This window comes from Myxocyprinus asiaticus, chromosome 15 (genome assembly GCF_019703515.2).
Source record: "Myxocyprinus asiaticus isolate MX2 ecotype Aquarium Trade chromosome 15, UBuf_Myxa_2, whole genome shotgun sequence".
Lineage (NCBI taxonomy): Eukaryota > Metazoa > Chordata > Actinopteri > Cypriniformes > Catostomidae > Myxocyprinus > Myxocyprinus asiaticus.
In genome coordinates this window covers 14,185,721-14,205,722 of record NC_059358.1, presented here as the reverse complement: position 1 = coordinate 14,205,722, position 20,002 = coordinate 14,185,721, and the positions used below count along the sequence as shown (strand labels likewise).

The window sequence follows — 20,002 nt, the reverse complement described above, 5'->3', positions numbered from 1 at the left end:
AATTACCATTTCAAATATGGTAATCACAACAGTAGATCACAGCAGATGTTTAATATAACCCTTTATTTCCATAAATATCATAGACAAGACATACCTACAGTATGCCTGCTGTTTGAAAGTTCAGGTTGTTCAAGTGTTGCATTGTAAAAATATCTGCACATAGGAGAGTCTATTATATGGGCCACTTTACAAGCAGCAGCAGCAGCTGAGTAAAAGAAAACATTTTCCTGCCATATTCCCTAAGAAAACCCTGACCCATTATATATTTCATACGTTAATATACATTTCATATGTTAATATGTAACAAGTATATACAAATATTAACAGAACAACAGCACTCCTTATAGGAATATTATAACCTTGTTTGTTTTGGCTCTCTGATTTTGCATTAAATGTTTGAGCATTTCCACTGTTGGCTAAAAAGTGGTCTGCATTTGAGCACACTACATTCATAGATAAATCAATGCTCAGGTACAAAATATTTTCTGCATTATGGAATATATAAAAACAATTCAATAAAACTTTACAGAGAAGTTGCAAAGAGGAACATACTGAGATAAAAACAAAAAAATCCAAATAGTACTTTGTATAATTGAGTGATTCTCATTAAACCTCTTAAGAAAATTTCCTGGTCATACTCAACCCTAAACCAATAAAAAAAAAAAATAATAAAAAAACGGAGCCTACATTTAGGACCATTAAGAGTTTTAGCATTGTGATATATTCAGGACACTTTTTCAGGCACATTTTACCCCAAATTCTCATTACCGTAACACGTCTAAAAATGTGACTTACTATTCCAATTTTTTTATTTTATTTTTTTGCATTAAAACTAATTGCACTTTTTCTTTTCTTCTACATTTTAACATTAAAGTTGTATACATTAAAATTAGTTAATGCCCATTGTCTTCAATGATGATTCAAATTACCGTAACTTTTTTTTTAATGTATTACAGTAAAAAAGCTGCTGTTGTACAAGTATTTTTAATTCAGTGAAAATTAAAGGCTGTACTAGCAGAGTACTACTATGATATATAAATACATTACAATTTAATAATAATTTTCTTGACAGATTTTGTGAGAATCACTCAATTATGGTACAGTTTTATGTATGTATGTATGTGTGTGTGTGTGTGTGTGTGTGTGTGTATATATATATATATATATACACACACACATACACTCTACCGGTCAAAAGTTTTGAAACACTTGACTGAAATGTTTCTCATGATCTTAAAAATCTTTTGATCTGAAGGTGTATACTTAAAATGTTTGAAATTAGTTTTGTAGACAAAAATATAATTGTGCCACCATATTAATTTATTTCATTATAAAACTAATATTTAATAAAAATAATGGTTTTAATGGCTTTTTTTAAATTGATGACTCGGACCAAATAATAAAGAAAAGCAGCCAATAAGTGCCCAACATAGATGGGAACTCCTTCAATACTGTTTAAAAAGCATCCCAGGGTGATACCTCAAGAAGTTGGTTGAGAAAATGTCAAGAGTACATTTCTGCAAATTCTAGGCAAAGGGTGACTACTTTGAAGATGCTAAAATATAACACAGTTTTGATTTATTTTGGATTTTGTTTAGTCACAACATAATTTCCATAGTTCCAATTATGTTATTCCATAGTTTTGATGACTTTACTATTATTCCAAAATGTAAAGAAAAAAAATTATAATAAAGTATGAGTGTTTCAAAACTTTTGACCGGTAGTGTATACACACACACACACAAACCCCAATACTGAAAAAGTTGGGACCGTATGAGAAATGCTAATAAAAACTAAAAGAAGTGATTTGTAAATTATATTAACCATTTGCTATATTGAAAGCTCTACAACTACACATTATATGATGTTTTACCCTGTGAATTTCATTGTTTTGTTTTAAATGTACAGTAATTTCAAATCAGGTGATTGCAACACGCTCCAAAAAAGTTGGGACAGTCGAGTGTTTACCACTGTGAAACATCACCGTTTCTTCTAATAACACTTATTTAAGTGTTAAATAAGCATTTAGGCACTGAAGACACAAGTTTGTTAAGTTTAAAAAGTGGAATTTTCCCCATTCATCCATTATGCAGGTCTTCAGCTGCACAACTGTATGGGGTCTTTGTTGCCATATTGTGCGCTTCATAATGCACCACACATTCTCAATTGGAGATGGTCAGGACTTCAGGCAGGCCAATCTAGCACCTGCACACTCTGCTTATTCAGCCAGTATGTGGTTTGAAGTTGTCTGGCTTTGCATAGTAGCTCTTAAAGACCCTCTCCAGTGAAAATCAAGTTATTAATCTTTTTTACATGTCCATATGGTGTTTTTATATGCTAGAAGACATACCATGTCAGTCAACGCCATGGCTGAGCATTTTCATCTTGGAACTGCAGTCTACCAAAGACAATCAAAGACACTGATTCAGACAGCCAGGGTTTCATAGGAACCAATCCCATCAACTTATGGGGTGGGGCTTTCCATATCAGTAGCAGTGGCGATTTCTCAGGGCCAGCAAAGCCTTCTCTGTTGGCCTAACATGCCAAATAAATAAATATTTTTCATCCTTTCATTCTCAATCACCTTTTTGCCTATGCATTTTTAATTGCTTTCCACTCTTAATTAATCTACAAACAAATAGAGAAAAACGAAACGTTTATCCAGTCAGAATTTATTCTTTGATGCTTACAAGCAAAGTGTGACAACTGTTTCACAAATCGCATGCCCGAAGCAGCGCGTGAGTTTGAGCTCCACCCCCTCAGGCCTTTAGAATTTCCACAGAATCCCTCAACAGTGCAAGTGAATGAGCGACTAATGTCAGATTGTCAAATTCATCAGCCAATCAGACTGATTGATTTGTTCTTGGTGGATGTGATCTTCAGGATATGTCCCGGTCGAGGCCTTCTAGCTGGCCTTGAGTGACGCAATCACGCTTTAAGTGATGTACATAATTCAAGAGCGAAAAGCTCGTCACACAAACATGTCGACACTCAGGGAGATATACAAAGTAAGTGATAAACATTCACTTTAAGTAATATCGATAAAGGAGTTCATTTCCACATGACATGATATTAAAGCTTGTTTAACAAACATCTGCAGAAACAGGTGTATAAAACATTATAATCTCTTTTGATAATCATACACCTGAAGCACAAATGCTAGTGCTGCAGCCTTGTTTATCAGTTGGGTTGCTAGGAGACATCTCTGATGAGAGTCAAACCCCTGCTAAGCTAACGGGAGCATTGCAGTTCCGAATATCGGGGAATGGAATGCATTTATGGTCGGAGATATCAAGTAGGAATATCCCACATCCAACTTGAATGGAACGCAGCATAACCATGCAACATTTAAATCGCAAATATTATTAGATAGATTTTTCCAGGTATTATAGACCTCTTTAGTAGATTCATATGAAAAATGATTTTTGAATGTCTGTTCGGGAGATGTTCAATTCACAAAACAGTCATGCTGCAGTTAAAATTAGGCTTGCTTGAGCATTAAGTGTCGTTTCAAGTTCTGGCTTTCATGCGTGGACGTGTATTTAAAATGTTGATTGGTATTACTAGTTAGCTGCAACATAATGTATGATGCCCAAAGGCATAGGGTGTCTTATTCTTTGTGAAACTGTTTTCATAATGGCATGAATCACACTGAAGGCCTGGACTTTAAATGCACAGCCCACCACTGATCACTAGCATACGCTGCGGCAAAGCAAGAGGTATCAGGAGAAGCCTGAGAAGGAGTAGCTACATATTGGTATTTTGCAAGACATGTTCTGTTTTCGGAAGCAAAGTTGTGAAAAGACGAATGGTGGCGCCTTCATGTATTTCCAAAGGATCTGAAAATCTGAGATAAATTGGTGTAGTTTATTTGGAAAAATCGTAATGTCCCAGCAAAACTTCCAGAGAAAACTCAGGTTTGCAGTAGTCATTTTCCAGAGACCCGTTTTGAAAATTTTACCCAAAAACAGATGGGTTTTGCCACAACATTAAAACCACCTGCCTAATATTGTGTAGGTCCCCCTCATGCTGCCAAAAGGGCACCAACACGAATGCCAATAGCATTCGGAGATGTTATTCTTCTCACCACAATTGTACAGAGCGGTCATCCGAGTTACCGTAGACTTTGTCAGTTCGAACCAGTCTGGCCATTCTCTATTGACCTCTCTCATCAACAAGGCATTTCCGTCCACAGAACTGCCGCTCACTGGATGTTTTTAGTTTTTGGCACCATTCGGAGTAAATTCTAGAGACTGTTGTGTGTGAAAATCCCCAGAGATCAGCAATTACAGAAATACTCAAACCAGCCCATCTGGCACCAACAATCCTGGGGACTCAGCGAGCCCGGGCTGCAGGCGAACGGTGCAGGGGTGAGTGGAGATAGAGGTGGGGACTAATTTGCATATTCATAGATCTGTGCATACTAAATGAGACAAAGCTGTAGAGTTATTTCTAAGCCCTTTAAGGCATGAAGGGATTATTTTCATGGGAAAAAACTTTTAAATATGTAATTTTAATTAAAGATTAGTTTTTAGGGGTAAAACCAGTGACTGGAGAGGGACTTTAACTTGCATCTGTGGATGCAGCGGTGAGTGGTATTGACTAACAAAGGTTTACTAAAGTAATCCCAAGCCCATATTCATGATATCTATTACAGATGAATGATGTTTTTTAAGGCAGTGATGTCTAAGGGATCAGAGATCATGCACATTCAGAAGTGGTTTTCGTCTTGACCTTTACACATCTTGAATCATTTAACTATATTGTGCACTGCAGAGGGTGAAATGCCCAAAATCTTTCCAATTTGTCTTTGGGGAACATTGCTCTCAAAGTGCTGGATTATTTGCTGAAGCATCTGTTGGCAAATTGACAAGTCTTGAATGATCCTTGCACTTGAAGGACTAGGCTGTTTTTTCAACTTTTTTGGAGCATGTTGCAATCATCTGATTTGAAATTACTGTACATTAAAAAAAAACAAAGAAATTCACAAGGTAAAACATCATATAATGTGTAGTTGTTGTTTTCAATTTAGCAAAGGGTGAATATAATTTACAAATCAGTCCTTTTTGTTTTTATTAGCATTTTTCATACTGTCCCAACTTTTTTGGAATTAGGGTTGTGTGTGTGTGTGTGTGTGTGTGTGTGTGTGTGTGTGTGTGTGTGTGTGTATATAAATCATGGTTCACATGAATTCAGTTTCTGATAAAGCATTATACTTACTGTACAATGGTACATTGTAAAAATAGAACCATAAAACAACACAAAGTGAAACCTAATTTAAATTAATATTTTGTTTTTCCCATACTATTTTGTATACTAGTCTGGTGTGGCCAAGTCCAAAATGAAAATGTGTATTTTGATGGTAACCTTAATTAAAATATTTCTCCAATTTGGCCTGGTTATGCATGTAACTTTAGTAACTAAGTTTAACTTTAGTAGCTTGTCAGAATATTTACATTTATTTAAATATAAATGAAGGGTGCATTTTGTCATATTTTCTACAGTCCAGGAAAACATTAAATGTTTCAGTGTAACAGATAAAATAAAATGACGTAAAAAAAATGTCATGTTGCTCAATGCAAAGGTCTCCTGACTCACCTCAGTGACTTTACACAAATGTGTCTCTCAAAAGGACAGCTGTCTTTTTGTATTTCATCAAAGAGTAGTCAGGTAGTAAGCCGTTTTTCTGTCATTAGAGCATATGCCCTAACACATGACCTGTAACCTCAGCCAGTTCAGTTTCCCAGCATATGCACATCACCCCAATGTGTCGTCTGTATAGTATGTACACCTCTGCATTTCCATTGGACACATTCATCTGTTCATCCGCTCATCATACCTGCAGAATAAAAGTCCATTTTCATTACCTCCTCTGGTGTCAGATTTTTTTTTTTTTTTTTTTTTTTAAATGGGCTTTTTAGCAGCATACTATAATATCAACAATCTCAGTTAAAACCATGGCAAGTCATATATAGCAAAATAAACAATGACAATACACTACAACAGTTCACTTTACATCTAGACCACTGCTCTGACATCGTTTTTGTTTTTTTTTACTGACAAAATCTTAAAAATCCAGTTTTATCTGACTGATAACAATGACATCAGGACAGTACACCAGTGTTGCCTGATGTGAACACTCACTCTCTGATGCAGTCTGGGATTTGCAACTGGTCCACAGGAACGAACTCTGCCAGTTCCTGCAAGCTGTGAATGAAGCGCATCTTCCTGCTAAATTTCTCACTGTAAGAGAAGAAAAGGGGTCAGGCTGAGGGGGTTTAGATGGACAATACCTATAGACTCATATTAATGAATTTCAAGGATGTAAGAATAAAAAGTTACTCACTACAGAAATTTCAATGATTTTTTTTTTTTTTTTTTTTTTAAGATTTTACTCACACAAAAAAGAAAAAGTCTTTCTTTGTCTCTTTCTTCTGCTTTAGCTTCTGTACCATTCTAGCTATAATGGAACTTGGCAGTGCGACAATGCAGATATTATTGACTTTTGCATGACAAATTGCTTATGTTCCTCTTTTTAAGTCACTTTGGATAAAAGTGTCAGCTAAATGACTAGATGTAAATTAAAATATTCCCAGATATTTCCAGGGAACTCTGTAAAGTGCATCTGTGCTTACCTGATGAATGGTTTGATGACGGTGATTAAAGCTCTCACGTACCAGGCAGGGTGAACCACAAAAAGCCCTTTTAGGTGTTTCCTTAACCTAAACAGAGAAAAGATGTTGATTCACATGAATCATTCAGAAAAGCAATGTCAATTAACTTTAAGCACAGAAAACTATTGGGTTCCCAATGTCAGGCTCTTTTCTCCCCCTAAACAACACTGTAAAATTGCTTAAACTTTGCGGATGCAACAGAACATGATGACACAAGAGATCGCTGACTGGCACTGGCACCACCCTGATCCATGAGAAAGGAAGAGAGGCTGGGCGGTTGAATCATACAGAAACTTGGAGATGCCAGTTTGTTTACGTCACTATTTCAGTGGTTTCATAGCCCAAGGATTTATCAAGCATGGTCATTTAACCTTTACATTTACTTATTGTTTCTTAAGGGTTTTGAAGACCAAAAGACATTCTTCTGAATGCAACAAAAAGACATCTGATGTATGTTGTTGAGAAAAGGTCAGAGTTTGCACTGAAAGTGTGGAGAGAGCTACAATTACAGGAATGTATCAGAGGGGTTTCCCTTTAAATTCACATGTAATTCACATGGATTTCTAGCAGTTTAATCTTCCCATCTGGCAGTTCCTCTTTGATTTTATGAAGTCATGTCTGACAGTGTTTGTTCCTCTGTTGCTATTTATTCCCCTGTCTGTAAGTCAGCAGTGTATGAGTGGTCTCTAAGAGCAGAGCCAGCAGGAAAAACACATCATGCTATCTAAAGCATCCCACTCAGTTCTTCCCACGTCAAAATTATGGGAAAATGCAATGGAAATACAACTTTGAGATACTGTAGCTAGGCAAGAATATGATAAAATGTTCAACAAAAGGAAGGTTATGCAACCAAATCATGTGAGAGTTTCGTATAACCAAGTTTATTAAACAGATAGCTTAGAAACTCAATTCTGATTGGCCAGTCGCAGCATTCTGTGGTCAAATATTTGCATATATTGACTACTGTATATTTGACCACTGGCTGACAACCATTTTCCTACACTGTAACATTCTGTGGTCTCTTCTCACATAATAAGATAATTTCAGCTCAAATTAATATTTCATGTCCATTTATTTATTTATTTGGTAAGCAGCCATGCAATAAACGTAAAGTATTGATAATAAAAGTGTAGATAATCAACAACTTCATGCAGGGTCCTGATGACAGTGTTGGGGGGTTATTTTACGATAATAGCTGGCTGACTGCACATTCTCCTTTACATAACCAAGAATTACAAGCCATTTCAAAGTACACTGTGATGAGGTTTTTTGGTTTGTTTGTTCTTTAAATAACACTTCCATTTATGTGACTTCCATTGGGAACAGCCACACCAGCCTTAGAGAGCCTATACAAAGGCTATGAACCTTAAAGAACTAATCCTGAATGAAGTATGCACCCTTAACTATTTCTAAATTTATCCCACCCAAAAAAAAACATAATAATTGAGTAAAGGTCAAAGGGTTATCTGTGGAATGTCTGGGAGAACTCTGATAACATGGCTGTCGACGTATGAGACTACAGCATTCCTATCATATTTCATTTGAAGGGCATGAAGAAATAGAGAGAACAGAGGTGGGCTCTCATGAACATGAACTAAATTGTAAGAGGCCGGCCGCAGTCAGCGCTTAGATACAGGCGCCCTCTTCTGGAACTGATATATTTTGGGGATATATGAGGAAGTGATGCAAGTACTTCAGTTTCTATGGTTTTAAGCTCATTTCACTAGTTTTTGTTAAGTAGATAGTTTAGCATTCAAATAAATGTATTTTTATATAGTACTTTGAGCTAGTCTTGTTTAAAATTGTCACATTTAAAAATGTTCAGTTTAGCTTCCAAATAGGAAAATAAACAATTTAATTGATATAAAAATAATTTCGTATTGTTTTGTCCAACATGTTTAAGCTATATTCATGCATGAAAAGTGCTCTATAAATTATGATTGTTATTACATCTTTTGCTCACCTTCTGTCAATGGACATGTAACACTGTCTGAGCCACTTAATGCCAGGCATCTTATTGCGAGGAGCCATTCCACACAGGTAGATCAATATGTAATTCTCAGACACCATCAAGTCCAACGTGCCAATGATGTACCTAAATCCATTAAATCATCGTGATTATTCAAGATAAACCTCAGAGAAATCATAGTACAAATTTAATAATTCACATAAAGGTATCTGCATAGTTTCTAAAACTCTAAAACTTGCCTGATTCTAAACACAATGACAGTCTAACATGCACATTCTTACATCGATTATGCTTAATAAGCAGACAACGTATAAGACTATGCATTAAAATACTATTTTGTTTATCGACGTAAGGTCATAAATAGATTTTGCCCATTACCCCGATTTCGCTTTGCATGTAAACACATTTACTGCCGTTCTCACCGGCTTATCCAGTGTGCACCTGTTTACATTATGACATCAAAAGCAGAGAATAATCTGACGATTTCAGATCTCATGTAAACACATTTTTTTAATAAGCTAATTTGTAGTAGTTATAAGCATATTGGTGTGCAAGTAAATGTGTTCAATAATAAGAAGTTCATTCCAAATCATCTGCTTTTACCTGAAAAGATTGTCCATCACATACTCATAGTGTTCTGATGTAGTTTCTGGTAGGTAACAGGAGGTAAACATGATGATGGCTGTCGATCCATCCTCATAATAACCTTTGGAAGGTTTAGTGATTTTTTAAAAATTTTGTATATTTTAGTTGAATTTTTAAGTAAAGGATGCTCATCACAGCTTGTCCACAACTGGACAGGTTCCTCACCTCCATGGGAGAGAACTTGGAGATAAGGCTCCAGAACGCTCATGTTGACTTGGTAGTCCATCCCACCAATATGGAATCGTCTCCATCGGCGACCATAGTTATCCACCTGATCCAATTCTAAGTGTCCCATCTCTGCATTCTCAAGCAAACTGGCTTTTCTGATTGCTGCCTTGCCCATTCTGGGAAGATCATCTGCAATGACCACAGTCCTGTTACTAGTGGTAAACCAGTCGTAAAGAGCTCTATGCAGATTTCCCTATCCAATCTGACCAATTTTCCTAAACTGCCCAAGCAACAATCCCAATAAACAATACAACACTTTTTTAGTGTACTTGAATACCTTCCCATTCCAAGTCATGCATGCTGTCTGGAAAGTTGCAAGACTCGCTGTCTGAGGGCGTCTCTAAGGCCTCCAGGTTAATGTCCATCTCTAGGTCATCATCAACAGATGGTGAAAGGGCGGAGGCATCAAACTCGTCTGATTTCATGCTCCGGTCGGTAGAGGTTTTGTCCAGCGTTAGACTAAGAGTAGGTGCCACTAATCGCTTCTTTCTAACAGTATCACCTGTTAGAGCTAGACTGGTCGGTGGGTCTAGTGGAAAGATAAAAATAAAGCTGTGAATTTTTTCTTTTTCTGGCAAGACAGAAGAACATCCATATATATTCATCTAATGCTGCTTGTTGATGTTTGTTTCAATCAATACCATAATAGGTTTAAACAAAGTCATGGTAGATGCTGAAAGCTTCAACTACATTACCTCTAACAGCTTTTTGCAAGTACACAAGTAAAAATTATAAAAATTAAGTATTAATTATAACAAAGTAAAGATAATATAACAAAAAAGGGGCAGATATTTTGGCCAGTTATAAAATGAGGTTACCAGGTCTGTTTCCCTCAGCTCCAGGGCTTTCCTCTTCATCACCAGGACACTGTGAGTCCTCAGGAAGGGGCCTACAGCATGAAACCCCAACATTTACCAGATGTATTTTGACACTTTTGAGTGCCATTGCATTAGATTACAAAATATCAAAACATGTGGCATTTATTTTCAAGAAAGCACAAGCATTTTTGTATTCAAGAATTTGAATACAAAACATTTCACAAAAAGTTTGCATGGTTTAATATCATTCCAAAAATTATTTGGAAATGTTCTGGTTAGTTAAAGGGTTAGTTCACCCAAAAATTAAAATTCTCTCAACATTTAGTAATCCTCATGCCATCCCAGATGTGTATGACTCTCTTTCTTCTGCAGAAGACAAATGAAAAATTAGAGGAGAATATCTCAGCTCTGTAGGCCCAAACAATGCAAATGAATGGTGACCAAAACTTTGAATCTTCAAGAATCACATAAAGCCAGCATAAAAGTAATCCATAAGACTCCAGTGGTTAAAATAATGTCTGCAGAAGTGATATGATAGGTTAGGGTGAGAAACAGATTAATATTCAAGTCCTTTTTTTACTAAAAAAATCTCCACCTTTAACCAGCCCGACCAGTAGGTGGTGATATGGATGAAGAATGCGAATCGTCAAACAACAAAAGAAGAAAAATGTGGAAGTGAAAGTAAAAGTGGAGATTTAGAGTAAAAAAGTTAAATAGACTTAAAGATTGATCTGTTTCTCACCCACACCTATCATATCACTTCTACAATAGGTGTGGTTGGAGTCATATGGATTACTTTTATGCTGACTTTGTCATTTTTGGAGATTCAAAATTTTGGCACCATTCACTTGCATTGTATGGACCTACAGAGCTGAGATATTCTTCTCATAACCTTAATTTGTGTTATGCAGAAGAAAGAAAGTCATACACATCTGGGATGGCATTAGGGTGAGTAAATGATGAGAGAATTTTCATTTTTGGGTGAACTATCGCTTTGATGTGATAAACTACACCTCTGGTTAATTTGTTCCAACACGTGTATGATCTTTACACGTCCATTGAAAAGAAACTTGGGACCAGCTGGTTAGAGGTAAATGTAAAAAAAAAAAAAAAAAAAAAAAAAAAAAAAACACAGCTAAAGAAAAGTCAAGCTCTAACATCATTTGTTTGCAGATACCATTTAGTTTGATATTTTGTTTCTAATGGAATGAAATTCATATATTTTGAAGCATGGCTTTAAATGTGGCCACACTTTTAAGGGCCATTACAATCCCATTTGTGCACAGTGAAAGTCGGACAGAGATAAGGTGTATGTACAGCACTTGTTATGAGTTGATTACCTGGGAAATTCCTCATCCTGCCATTCTTCCCTGAGCTCCATATCTGGAATGAAGGCTGATGTCTTGCCGTTTGGTGAATGCCTACAAGGATGAATTTAACATATTACAGGAAGATACAGGGGCTCCTCAGTTCCTGCATTACATTCTAATTAAGCATTAACAACTAAATTAAGGAGAAAGACCTGCTGTACTCTTCAAGGATCAAAACAACATTCCAGGTTTGTTAGTTTTTAATTATAGACCAACTATGCTAAACACAAGAGTAATGTATAGTGAAAACAGAAGACTGACCCGTTCTCAAATCACTTCACACACATCCGACAAAATTAGTGACAATACACAAAAGAACCAATGTGCGCGATTTCTTCTCCTCTGCCTTTTCTCCTGCCTTGTTTAAACTTTCGCCAGGCACCGCAGCGCTTCCTGCGTGGAGCTTTCCACAGCCCAAAGCATTTAGTCAGTGTCAGGTGCCCTCAAAGCTGCGCTTATGTAACAAAGATGTCTCAGATGTCTCGCGCGCACCAGTTTCAAACAGGGGGAAAGATGAACTGATACTTAAATTTCGGTCTGTTCCTCACACAACACTATCGAATGGCTTCAGAAGAATTTAAATATAAGGCACGAGTGATATGAATTACTTTTTTGAGAAGGGTGTGAGTACGCGCAAAGCAATTTTCTGACGGTGAGATGTGCAGGTGCAGGCGATCGTCTGGCGGAGAGAGTGTTCCGCGACCGCTATCGGCCCTTCAATAACATAACGTGTGCAGAAGGACAGTTGGTGGAACTTTTGGTGTGGGCTTAGGTACGTATCCAGGGACACCACGTGACGGCTTTGGTCTCATGTCCGTTTTTATTTCAGTGGTTATTAGAGTTTTTCCAATATCATTAATCAGCAGTAAATTATTGTCCAGAGGTCCACTTCCAAAACAGTGCGAAGATGGCACTGTCACGTGGTACCTGTTACTTTTCTCAGCGCTGGCCAGGATGGGCCAATCACAGTCATTTATTATTACTGGAAGTTTATTGGAGTTTAAAAATGCTTTTATAGACACTGCTGAGTCGGATTTCCGTTCACAGGAACGAATTCTTGCAATTATTAGTTTTTATTAAGTGCAAAATGTCTCCAACTGTGCAATTTGTTCATGCCCAGGGGTTTGTCCTGCAGCAGTATCAATGTTTATTATTTTTTTTATATGTAGGCTACTGAAAGTATATAGGCATAATTAAAATGTTTAATGTATTTATGTAACACAAAGCATGCATAAAATAACAGAACAATGGTGTCATTGTGACAAATGTTCATTCATTCATATCCTTTTTCAATGAAGTGTAACTTTTCATTTAGTTTTCATAGTATTTTTAAATAAAATTTTTTTTTGTGAAATAAAGTCGAAAGACACTGCAGTTTATCTTGTAAATTTCAATCATTTAAAATAAATAAATAAATAAATAAATATAATAATAATTAAAAAAAAAAAGAAATTCAGAACCGCTGGCATAAAGCATGTTAAACCTCAGGACATGCCGAACATCCACTAGACAATGTGTCTATTGGGAACATTCATGTGCAGCATCTTGCACTGAATGACAGAGATTGCTTTTGTCTTTGATATTTTATAAAAAGGAAAAAAAACAAAAAACATTTTTATATGTTAGTTCATTTGTACCTCATGCACCTAATCTCCTTGACTAGATAGAATAAAGCACATTGTTTAAACCTATGGTAAACAAATCACGTTGAGTTTGTAAAGTTGATCAGTTCCACAATATGCTCTACTCTGTATCCCAATTTTATGAGGACATTTCCCTGTTGTGTTTATTACTTGATGAAATGTAGAACTTCCCAGGGGCGTCACTAGACTTCAGTGTCATCCGGGGTCATGGACCACAGGCCATATTATAATATAAAAATAAGAAGAATCCTTCCTTCCATGACTTAAAAAATGACCACCCTACCTGTCAAATAATAATTATATTAAGCGCAGCACTGACTGTTCAGAACATTACATAAGCAAACGTCAGGCGCACAATAAACGGATCAAACACATTTTCATTTAAATGGCAGAGGATCAAAGTGAGAATAACAATTTGTCAGCTCATTGTTCATTGTGCAGAAATTAACGCTAACAATAAAATCAAAGTAATTTAACAATTTAAATTTACAATCATCATTTATCATAATATTTTGAGAATAAAGTAAAAATAATGAGAAGACATTATGAGTCAAAGCATTATGAGATCAAAGTCATAATATTTTGAGAATGTATCGAAAGGAAAGTAACATCAAAGTGATGTGATGGAAAACAGCAAAGTGGAGCGTCTGGGTCTTTACATACAACATCACAAACCATGGAGAATATTTGGCTATGCAACCGAGCTGAATTTGTGGGATGTTTTTGCAAGCTCTCTGTTCATGAATGAGGTGTGCATTAGTACAGGAGTTTTCAACATGTGGGCGCCTGTCAAGGGAGGCGCGAGATAAAGGCTCACACTCAAGTGAAGTGAAAAATAATTGGAACTGCAGTGAATTATAAAAGTTCATATCAAGATATTGTATGTGGTCACATCCCCTCAGTTACAGTATTGTTTAGAGAGGAAAACCCAAAAACAACGTGCGAGCGGGACTGCTCGAATCTGTCTGGTTCTTTCTCCTGAATAAATACAATTTCCTACATAACCGCTGCAGTTTCTGGATACTAATAACTCTGTACTGATGAGCCAAAAGACCAAGGATTTCTTTCTTGCAAAATCCTATCCCAACTACATCCTCCACATCCATCTCTTGCATTAATGAAGCTGCTGGCTCGGCATCCATTATATCGTTGTGATAATAACGCTCTGTTTAGCTTAATATTGAGATTTTCTTTTCTCTAATATTTCTACTTTATTTACACAATATAGTACTTTATTCTCACAATGCTAAGACTTTATTCTAATAATTTGTTACATTATTCGCGAAATATTAAGACTTTATTATCTGATTTTTTTTTTTTTTTTTTTAGTATTTAACATGGCAATAAAACGTTATTGTGGGATCACCGAGTAAAGTTAAAAATAACTTTAGTTTTTATAAACGCATCTTGAAACACCTGCATTGGGTTTCATGACTGTTATTAAACATGATTCCAGGTTAAGTTTTAACGCTTGATAAATGGTAAGAGAGTGTTTTTTGTTTTTCCCTTTTGCTCTGGTGTGCAGCCTTAAGTACAATAATTTGACAAGTTCAATGCCATTTGATTTTAAACCATTTAAAAATCAAGGCACCCCAAAGAGGCTATTTAAATGCAGCAGTTTCACTCCACACACATGACATGGAAATGTGAACCAGCATGGGCAGAGCGCATATACAGGCAGTCATTTTTGTTTGACTTTAATGTGAGATTTTATAATTTTAAGATCTATGTATTGTGCTATTTAGGCTTATAGCTCACTGTGCTGCTATTCTGAGTTGCTTTTGAGGAAATTCCATTACAATAAACATTCTTTATTCCCGCGTACCTACTCCCGACTAAACCCGAATAACCGAACAAGATGACTGGCACATGCATTAAAAACTACTTGGTGTGTGGATTGCTAAAAACAAATGAAGATTAGAAATGAGGCTTATAGATTATATATTTAGAAATAAGGCTTGCATAATAAAACCTCAGTGCCTCTGATACAGAAAAGCTGCACCCCAGTGAGAGAAAATAGAAATCACCCACACGAGGCATTCGAAACGATTCGTCAGATGAATTTGAGCATGAGCAGCAGGCAAAAGTCAAACTGTCCATTAAACTGTCCATTAATGCAACTTGGGCTCACTGATCAGAATTAATTTACATTTGAAGCCAGAATTGAAGGCTGCCTTGTTGCTTTTGTACCCTGATGTAAATAACATTAAGCCTTACTTGTTTTAAAAAAAAAACAAACAAACAAACAAAAAAAAAAACATTCAGGGCTATTAACAAAAGATCTGGGGCTTCAGCCCCATCAGCCAGAGTCTAGCTACGCCACTGGAACTTCCCACTTAATACCTACAATATTTCAAATAGCCTCTGGGTATTCCCAATAGCCAGCTGTCCATGAAATTCTTGTTGGAAAACCATATAATTGACCCTGAACTCTTTCTTTCTATCCGCCCTGTCTTTGACTTACAATGTCTATCTAGAAATAATAACTATACTGACATCAAGAGCAGAATCGAAAAATGTAACAACAAATAGAAACAATTTTTACTTGTAATGATGTCTAAGCAGATCTAACAGAACAGTATTGGATCATACTACTAATAAATGGGAAAAGATCAATTCGTTTGACATCTGTGGGTGCCGTTTATAACATTTCCCTTTGTTGGCATTTAAATAATTGGATTTTAGATGGGTATAATAGATAGGAACATAGTGGCGGATAATCTGCAGAAGACATGATAAATATATAAATATAGATAATGACTTTTTTTTTGTTTAAAATGTCAGCACAAATGGTACGTGTTAAAGCAGATTGCATGTAGAAACAGGACTGTGTGTAGCCTACCCTGTAACCTCGCTAACGCCCATTCACAGCGCTCTTGACAGATATGTAAATAATGACTATGTAAACATGCGCAACTCACCTTTTCACCAATCACGTACGCAACAAACAAAGCGCTTCTTCATTTGATTAAAAAGCAAGAGTTGCACACGTTTATTACAAGTTACTTCTTGTTAAATTGTTATATTATCGGAGTATCTTTAAATCGACAGTGCCGACTCTCTACCTCACCAAACTACCTTCATATACAGAATTCGTCCAGCCAATCAGAGCGCGTCACACTGGACGTCGCGGGCTCTTCACCTGAGAGGTGTTTCAAAGTCCCGCCCACAAACCGACAACTGTTGCTGTTTAAGTCTTCTAGGTTAGCCCAAAGACAAAAACTAAAACACTTGAGATGAACCGTAGAGTTTTAGAGATTCATTCATACCCTTCAAGCAAAAAAGCTTCTAAAAAATTACCATGGTAACCATAGTTTCCACCAAAATAACAATTACTAGGCAACTACTGTTATTGTTAATATTATATACATTGGCTTTGTAATAGCCAACAACGTCATAAATGAAAGAAAGAAACTGAACACAATGACAGAAAGATTGAGAAAGTCTCTTGCATTGCTTGAAAAAGGTAATTGATATGGCTTTACTGTAGTAAGAATAACTGTGGTATCTAGTGTTTTAACAGTATGGTTACTATTGTAAATGTTTCTTTTTCTTTAAATGTATACTTGTATTTGTCCATTGTTCAGTGCCCTATAATCTACACCGAACAAAAATATAAACGCAACATGTAAAGTGTTGGTCCCATGTTTCATGAGCCGAAATAAAAGATCCCAGAAATTTTCCATACGCATTGATTAGATTAGATTAGGGCCTAATGAATTTATTTCAATTGACTGATTTCCTTAAATGAACTGTAACTCAGTAAAATCTTTGAAATTGTTGCATGTTGCATGTATATTTTTGTTCAGTATATAATGAATCTGTAATTAAAATGAACACAAACATTTAATCCAGCTGTTTAGTTAATCTTAAATTCTATACTATAGGCTACTATATATCAAAATATCAGTATAAATATGGCAACCTTCACACACAAACTGAAATATATAAAGGAAACTGGTTCCTATTCCCACCTCAAGGACTATACCATACTTTTACTTAATATACTGTACTATATTGTACTATACTATAGGCTACTATACAAAATATCAGTACCAATATGGTAATCTTCACATGCAGTACAAACTGAAATATATGAATAAAATTTGTTTCTGTTCCTACCTAAAGGACTATACTCTACTAGACTACTTCACATTTTACTATAGGCTACTATACTATACTATACAAAATATCAGTACCAATATGGTAACCTTCACATACAGTACAAACTGAAATATAAAAATAAAATTGGTTCCTGTTCCCATACATCAAGGATTTCTTTTAAACATATTCTTGTGTCAGGTGATTGTTGTGGTAATTACATGTGGCACAAATGACCAGAAAATCTTGTTTTGTTTTTAGCTGATTCTCAGCAGGTGCTCACTCCTGTTCAGCACCATAAGAATACTGGAGCATCTGCAGTGTGTGACATATCTGAACCCGTTCCTTTACATCTGTAACTAGCATAACATTCATTCAGACCAGGTATTGTCTATGATTCAAAGCTGTAACCTTTGAACATTCACTATTGTTCAGCAAGATTGCTCAGAGATTATACATTATTCCAAACATTGCCTGCTATTCTGAATAATGCGAAGGTGTCTATTTTTAGTTACTCATTTGCATGGTCAATACAGCACCAAGACACTGTTGTGTGCATTCAGCCCAGTGTTCATCTTTCCTTATTGTCCCAACTGTGCATACGGGGGTACAGTTTAAAGAAATATAAAGAATGTAGAGCATTTCTATGACAACATTCGGTATCTGTATCAAACAGCATAATACTTCCACTCTTGTTTAAAGGTGTGTACTGTTTCATTAGCGACTGTTCTTTATGTAACACTTGTACGATTTAGTAATCGGCTAATGAGAAAACATTTGTCCTGGCTTGTAAATTACAGTGACTAATAGAGTGTAGTGTATTAAAGTTACAGGTATTATTAGATTTGGTCATATCGCATTAACACAGAGGGGTTTTATGACAGATTTTCACTGCATTCTCTTCTTGTCTGGGCATGAGTCGGAACTCGGAATTTGGAATGGAAATTCACAGTAAGTCAAAAGACTGGATTCATTGGATTCTAGTGTTATTATTCTTGCATAATAGCTTCAAACTTAATATGAAACTCTTAAACCTGAATGCGGATAAATTATTTACAAATGTAATAATATTAAAATTACAAGTACTATAGTATGAGTTTTTGTAATGGTACTTATGGAAATCAGACATTAATGTCCTCTTATGATTACAGTAGAAAATATGTATCTATTACTTACATTCTTTACATAAATTCAGAAAAAAAAACAAAAGTTAGGGAACACTTGATTTACTGTGTCGGTCTTATATACAGTATACAGTATACTACATGTTACTATTAATATACTATTGTTTTAACAACAACGAAATCTAAGAGGCAGTAATAAATAATTACAAAGAAAATGTGAATTCACAGTAACATGAAGACTGCAAAATAAAGTGTGACCAATTATATTTCACCTGTTAAAACAAATACATTTTAAGCTTTTCCACTTATATTTGCATTATTAACACAACAATGTTAAACCCATCATTGTGTCAAATGTAAATGTCAAAAATATGGATGTGCATTAAGGTCAGATGACAGAACAAAAGAGATGTAATTACTGTGAAAAGTCAGTGTGCAGTTTTTGAGTTTCAAATATTAGTCAAGAAGGTTGGCGAAAGTACCGGAAGTCGGTTGTTCTGCAACTTCCTTTTTATTTTTTATTTTTTTTAAATCCTCTTTCAAAATTACTAGATACAGAAGTGGTGCAAAGATTTGTCTTGTGTTCCAGTTGTCATGCTCTTCACAGCACGCAAGAACACGATTAACAACAACTCACATGATAGTCTCTGGGTCATTCTGAATGTGCTTATGGTATTTGTTTAGAGCTTATAAAAGTGTTTTGGTTAATTATTAGTATTTTACTATTGAAAACCGTAAGAGGCCAGTTAAAATCAACCATAATCATACACAGCTCCATTATTATATGGATTAATTCAGTGCTCAGGGTCAAATTTTCTTTCAAATCATACTTAAAATGACCACAATCAACCTGAATTTAAAGGACTTACCCATTTTGCATGTACCCTTCCTTCTGGTCTGAGTAAGTCCCCATGTCTGACGTCTTTAAAAGAAAGGGTCTATATTAGAAATGCATTCAGTAAACTCAGCAGATGACCATGAGAGGGGCTGAGCAGTTTCATTAGCTTCGCCACAATGCAAGCCAGTTTCTGTGAGTGGATCTGGTGTCAGGGAACTCACCCTGACTGTCAGTACAGGTTTTTCAACATTTCTGACTTCTGCTGACTGAATTATCTGTTTCCCATTGGCTCAGCTGCTCTGACTTCTGCTCCCCCACAGGGAAGGTTGGGAAGGTGGAGAATGACACCACAAACAGGCATGACTACATGGTCCTAATACCCTTAAGGTTAAAAGCCTTTTCAAAGACAATTAAAAGCTTAAATTACAATTGCTTAAAGGTGCACTTAGTAATTTTTCTTAATTACATGTAACTGAAGAGTACATTTGAAAAACATGTATAAAATCACAGATAAAAGCAAGAAGTAACTTTTTCAATACTAAAATACTTTCTCCTATCCCAGCTTACAATGCTGAGACAACTATTAAAGCCA

At 35.8% G+C, this 20,002-nt stretch overlaps 1 protein-coding gene across 7 annotated transcripts in view; it reads right to left on the bottom strand.

Moving 5' to 3' along the window:
• Nucleotides 1-19,860, bottom strand: part of LOC127452937 (BCL2/adenovirus E1B 19 kDa protein-interacting protein 2-like) — a 35,192-nt gene extending 15,332 nt beyond the window's left edge. For 3 of the 7 annotated variants that reach the window (XR_007899332.1, XR_007899330.1, XR_007899331.1), the window contains exons 1-11: nt 19,442-19,860; nt 11,675-11,755; nt 10,335-10,405; nt 9,794-10,045; nt 9,454-9,645; nt 9,247-9,349; nt 8,638-8,769; nt 6,636-6,722; nt 6,400-6,471; nt 6,145-6,243; nt 5,599-5,839 (exon numbers count right to left, since the gene is read on the bottom strand). Coding sequence is in view for 4 of the 7 variants with exons in the window: in XM_051718841.1 (XP_051574801.1) it covers nt 5,815-5,839; nt 6,145-6,243; nt 6,400-6,471; nt 6,636-6,722; nt 8,638-8,769; nt 9,247-9,349; nt 9,454-9,645; nt 9,794-10,045; nt 10,335-10,405; nt 11,675-11,755; nt 19,442-19,485 (1,158 nt within the window). In the remaining 3 variants the exon portion in view is untranslated. Of the gene's footprint in view, nt 1-44; nt 5,840-6,140; nt 6,244-6,399; nt 6,472-6,635; nt 6,723-8,637; nt 8,770-9,246; nt 9,350-9,453; nt 9,646-9,793; nt 10,046-10,334; nt 10,406-11,674; nt 11,756-11,965; nt 12,108-19,441 lie in introns of those variants that run through there. The other 4 variants (XM_051718841.1, XM_051718843.1, XM_051718842.1 and 1 more) reach the window with 4 other exon arrangements.
• Between the last annotated feature and the right edge of the window lie 142 nt (nt 19,861-20,002).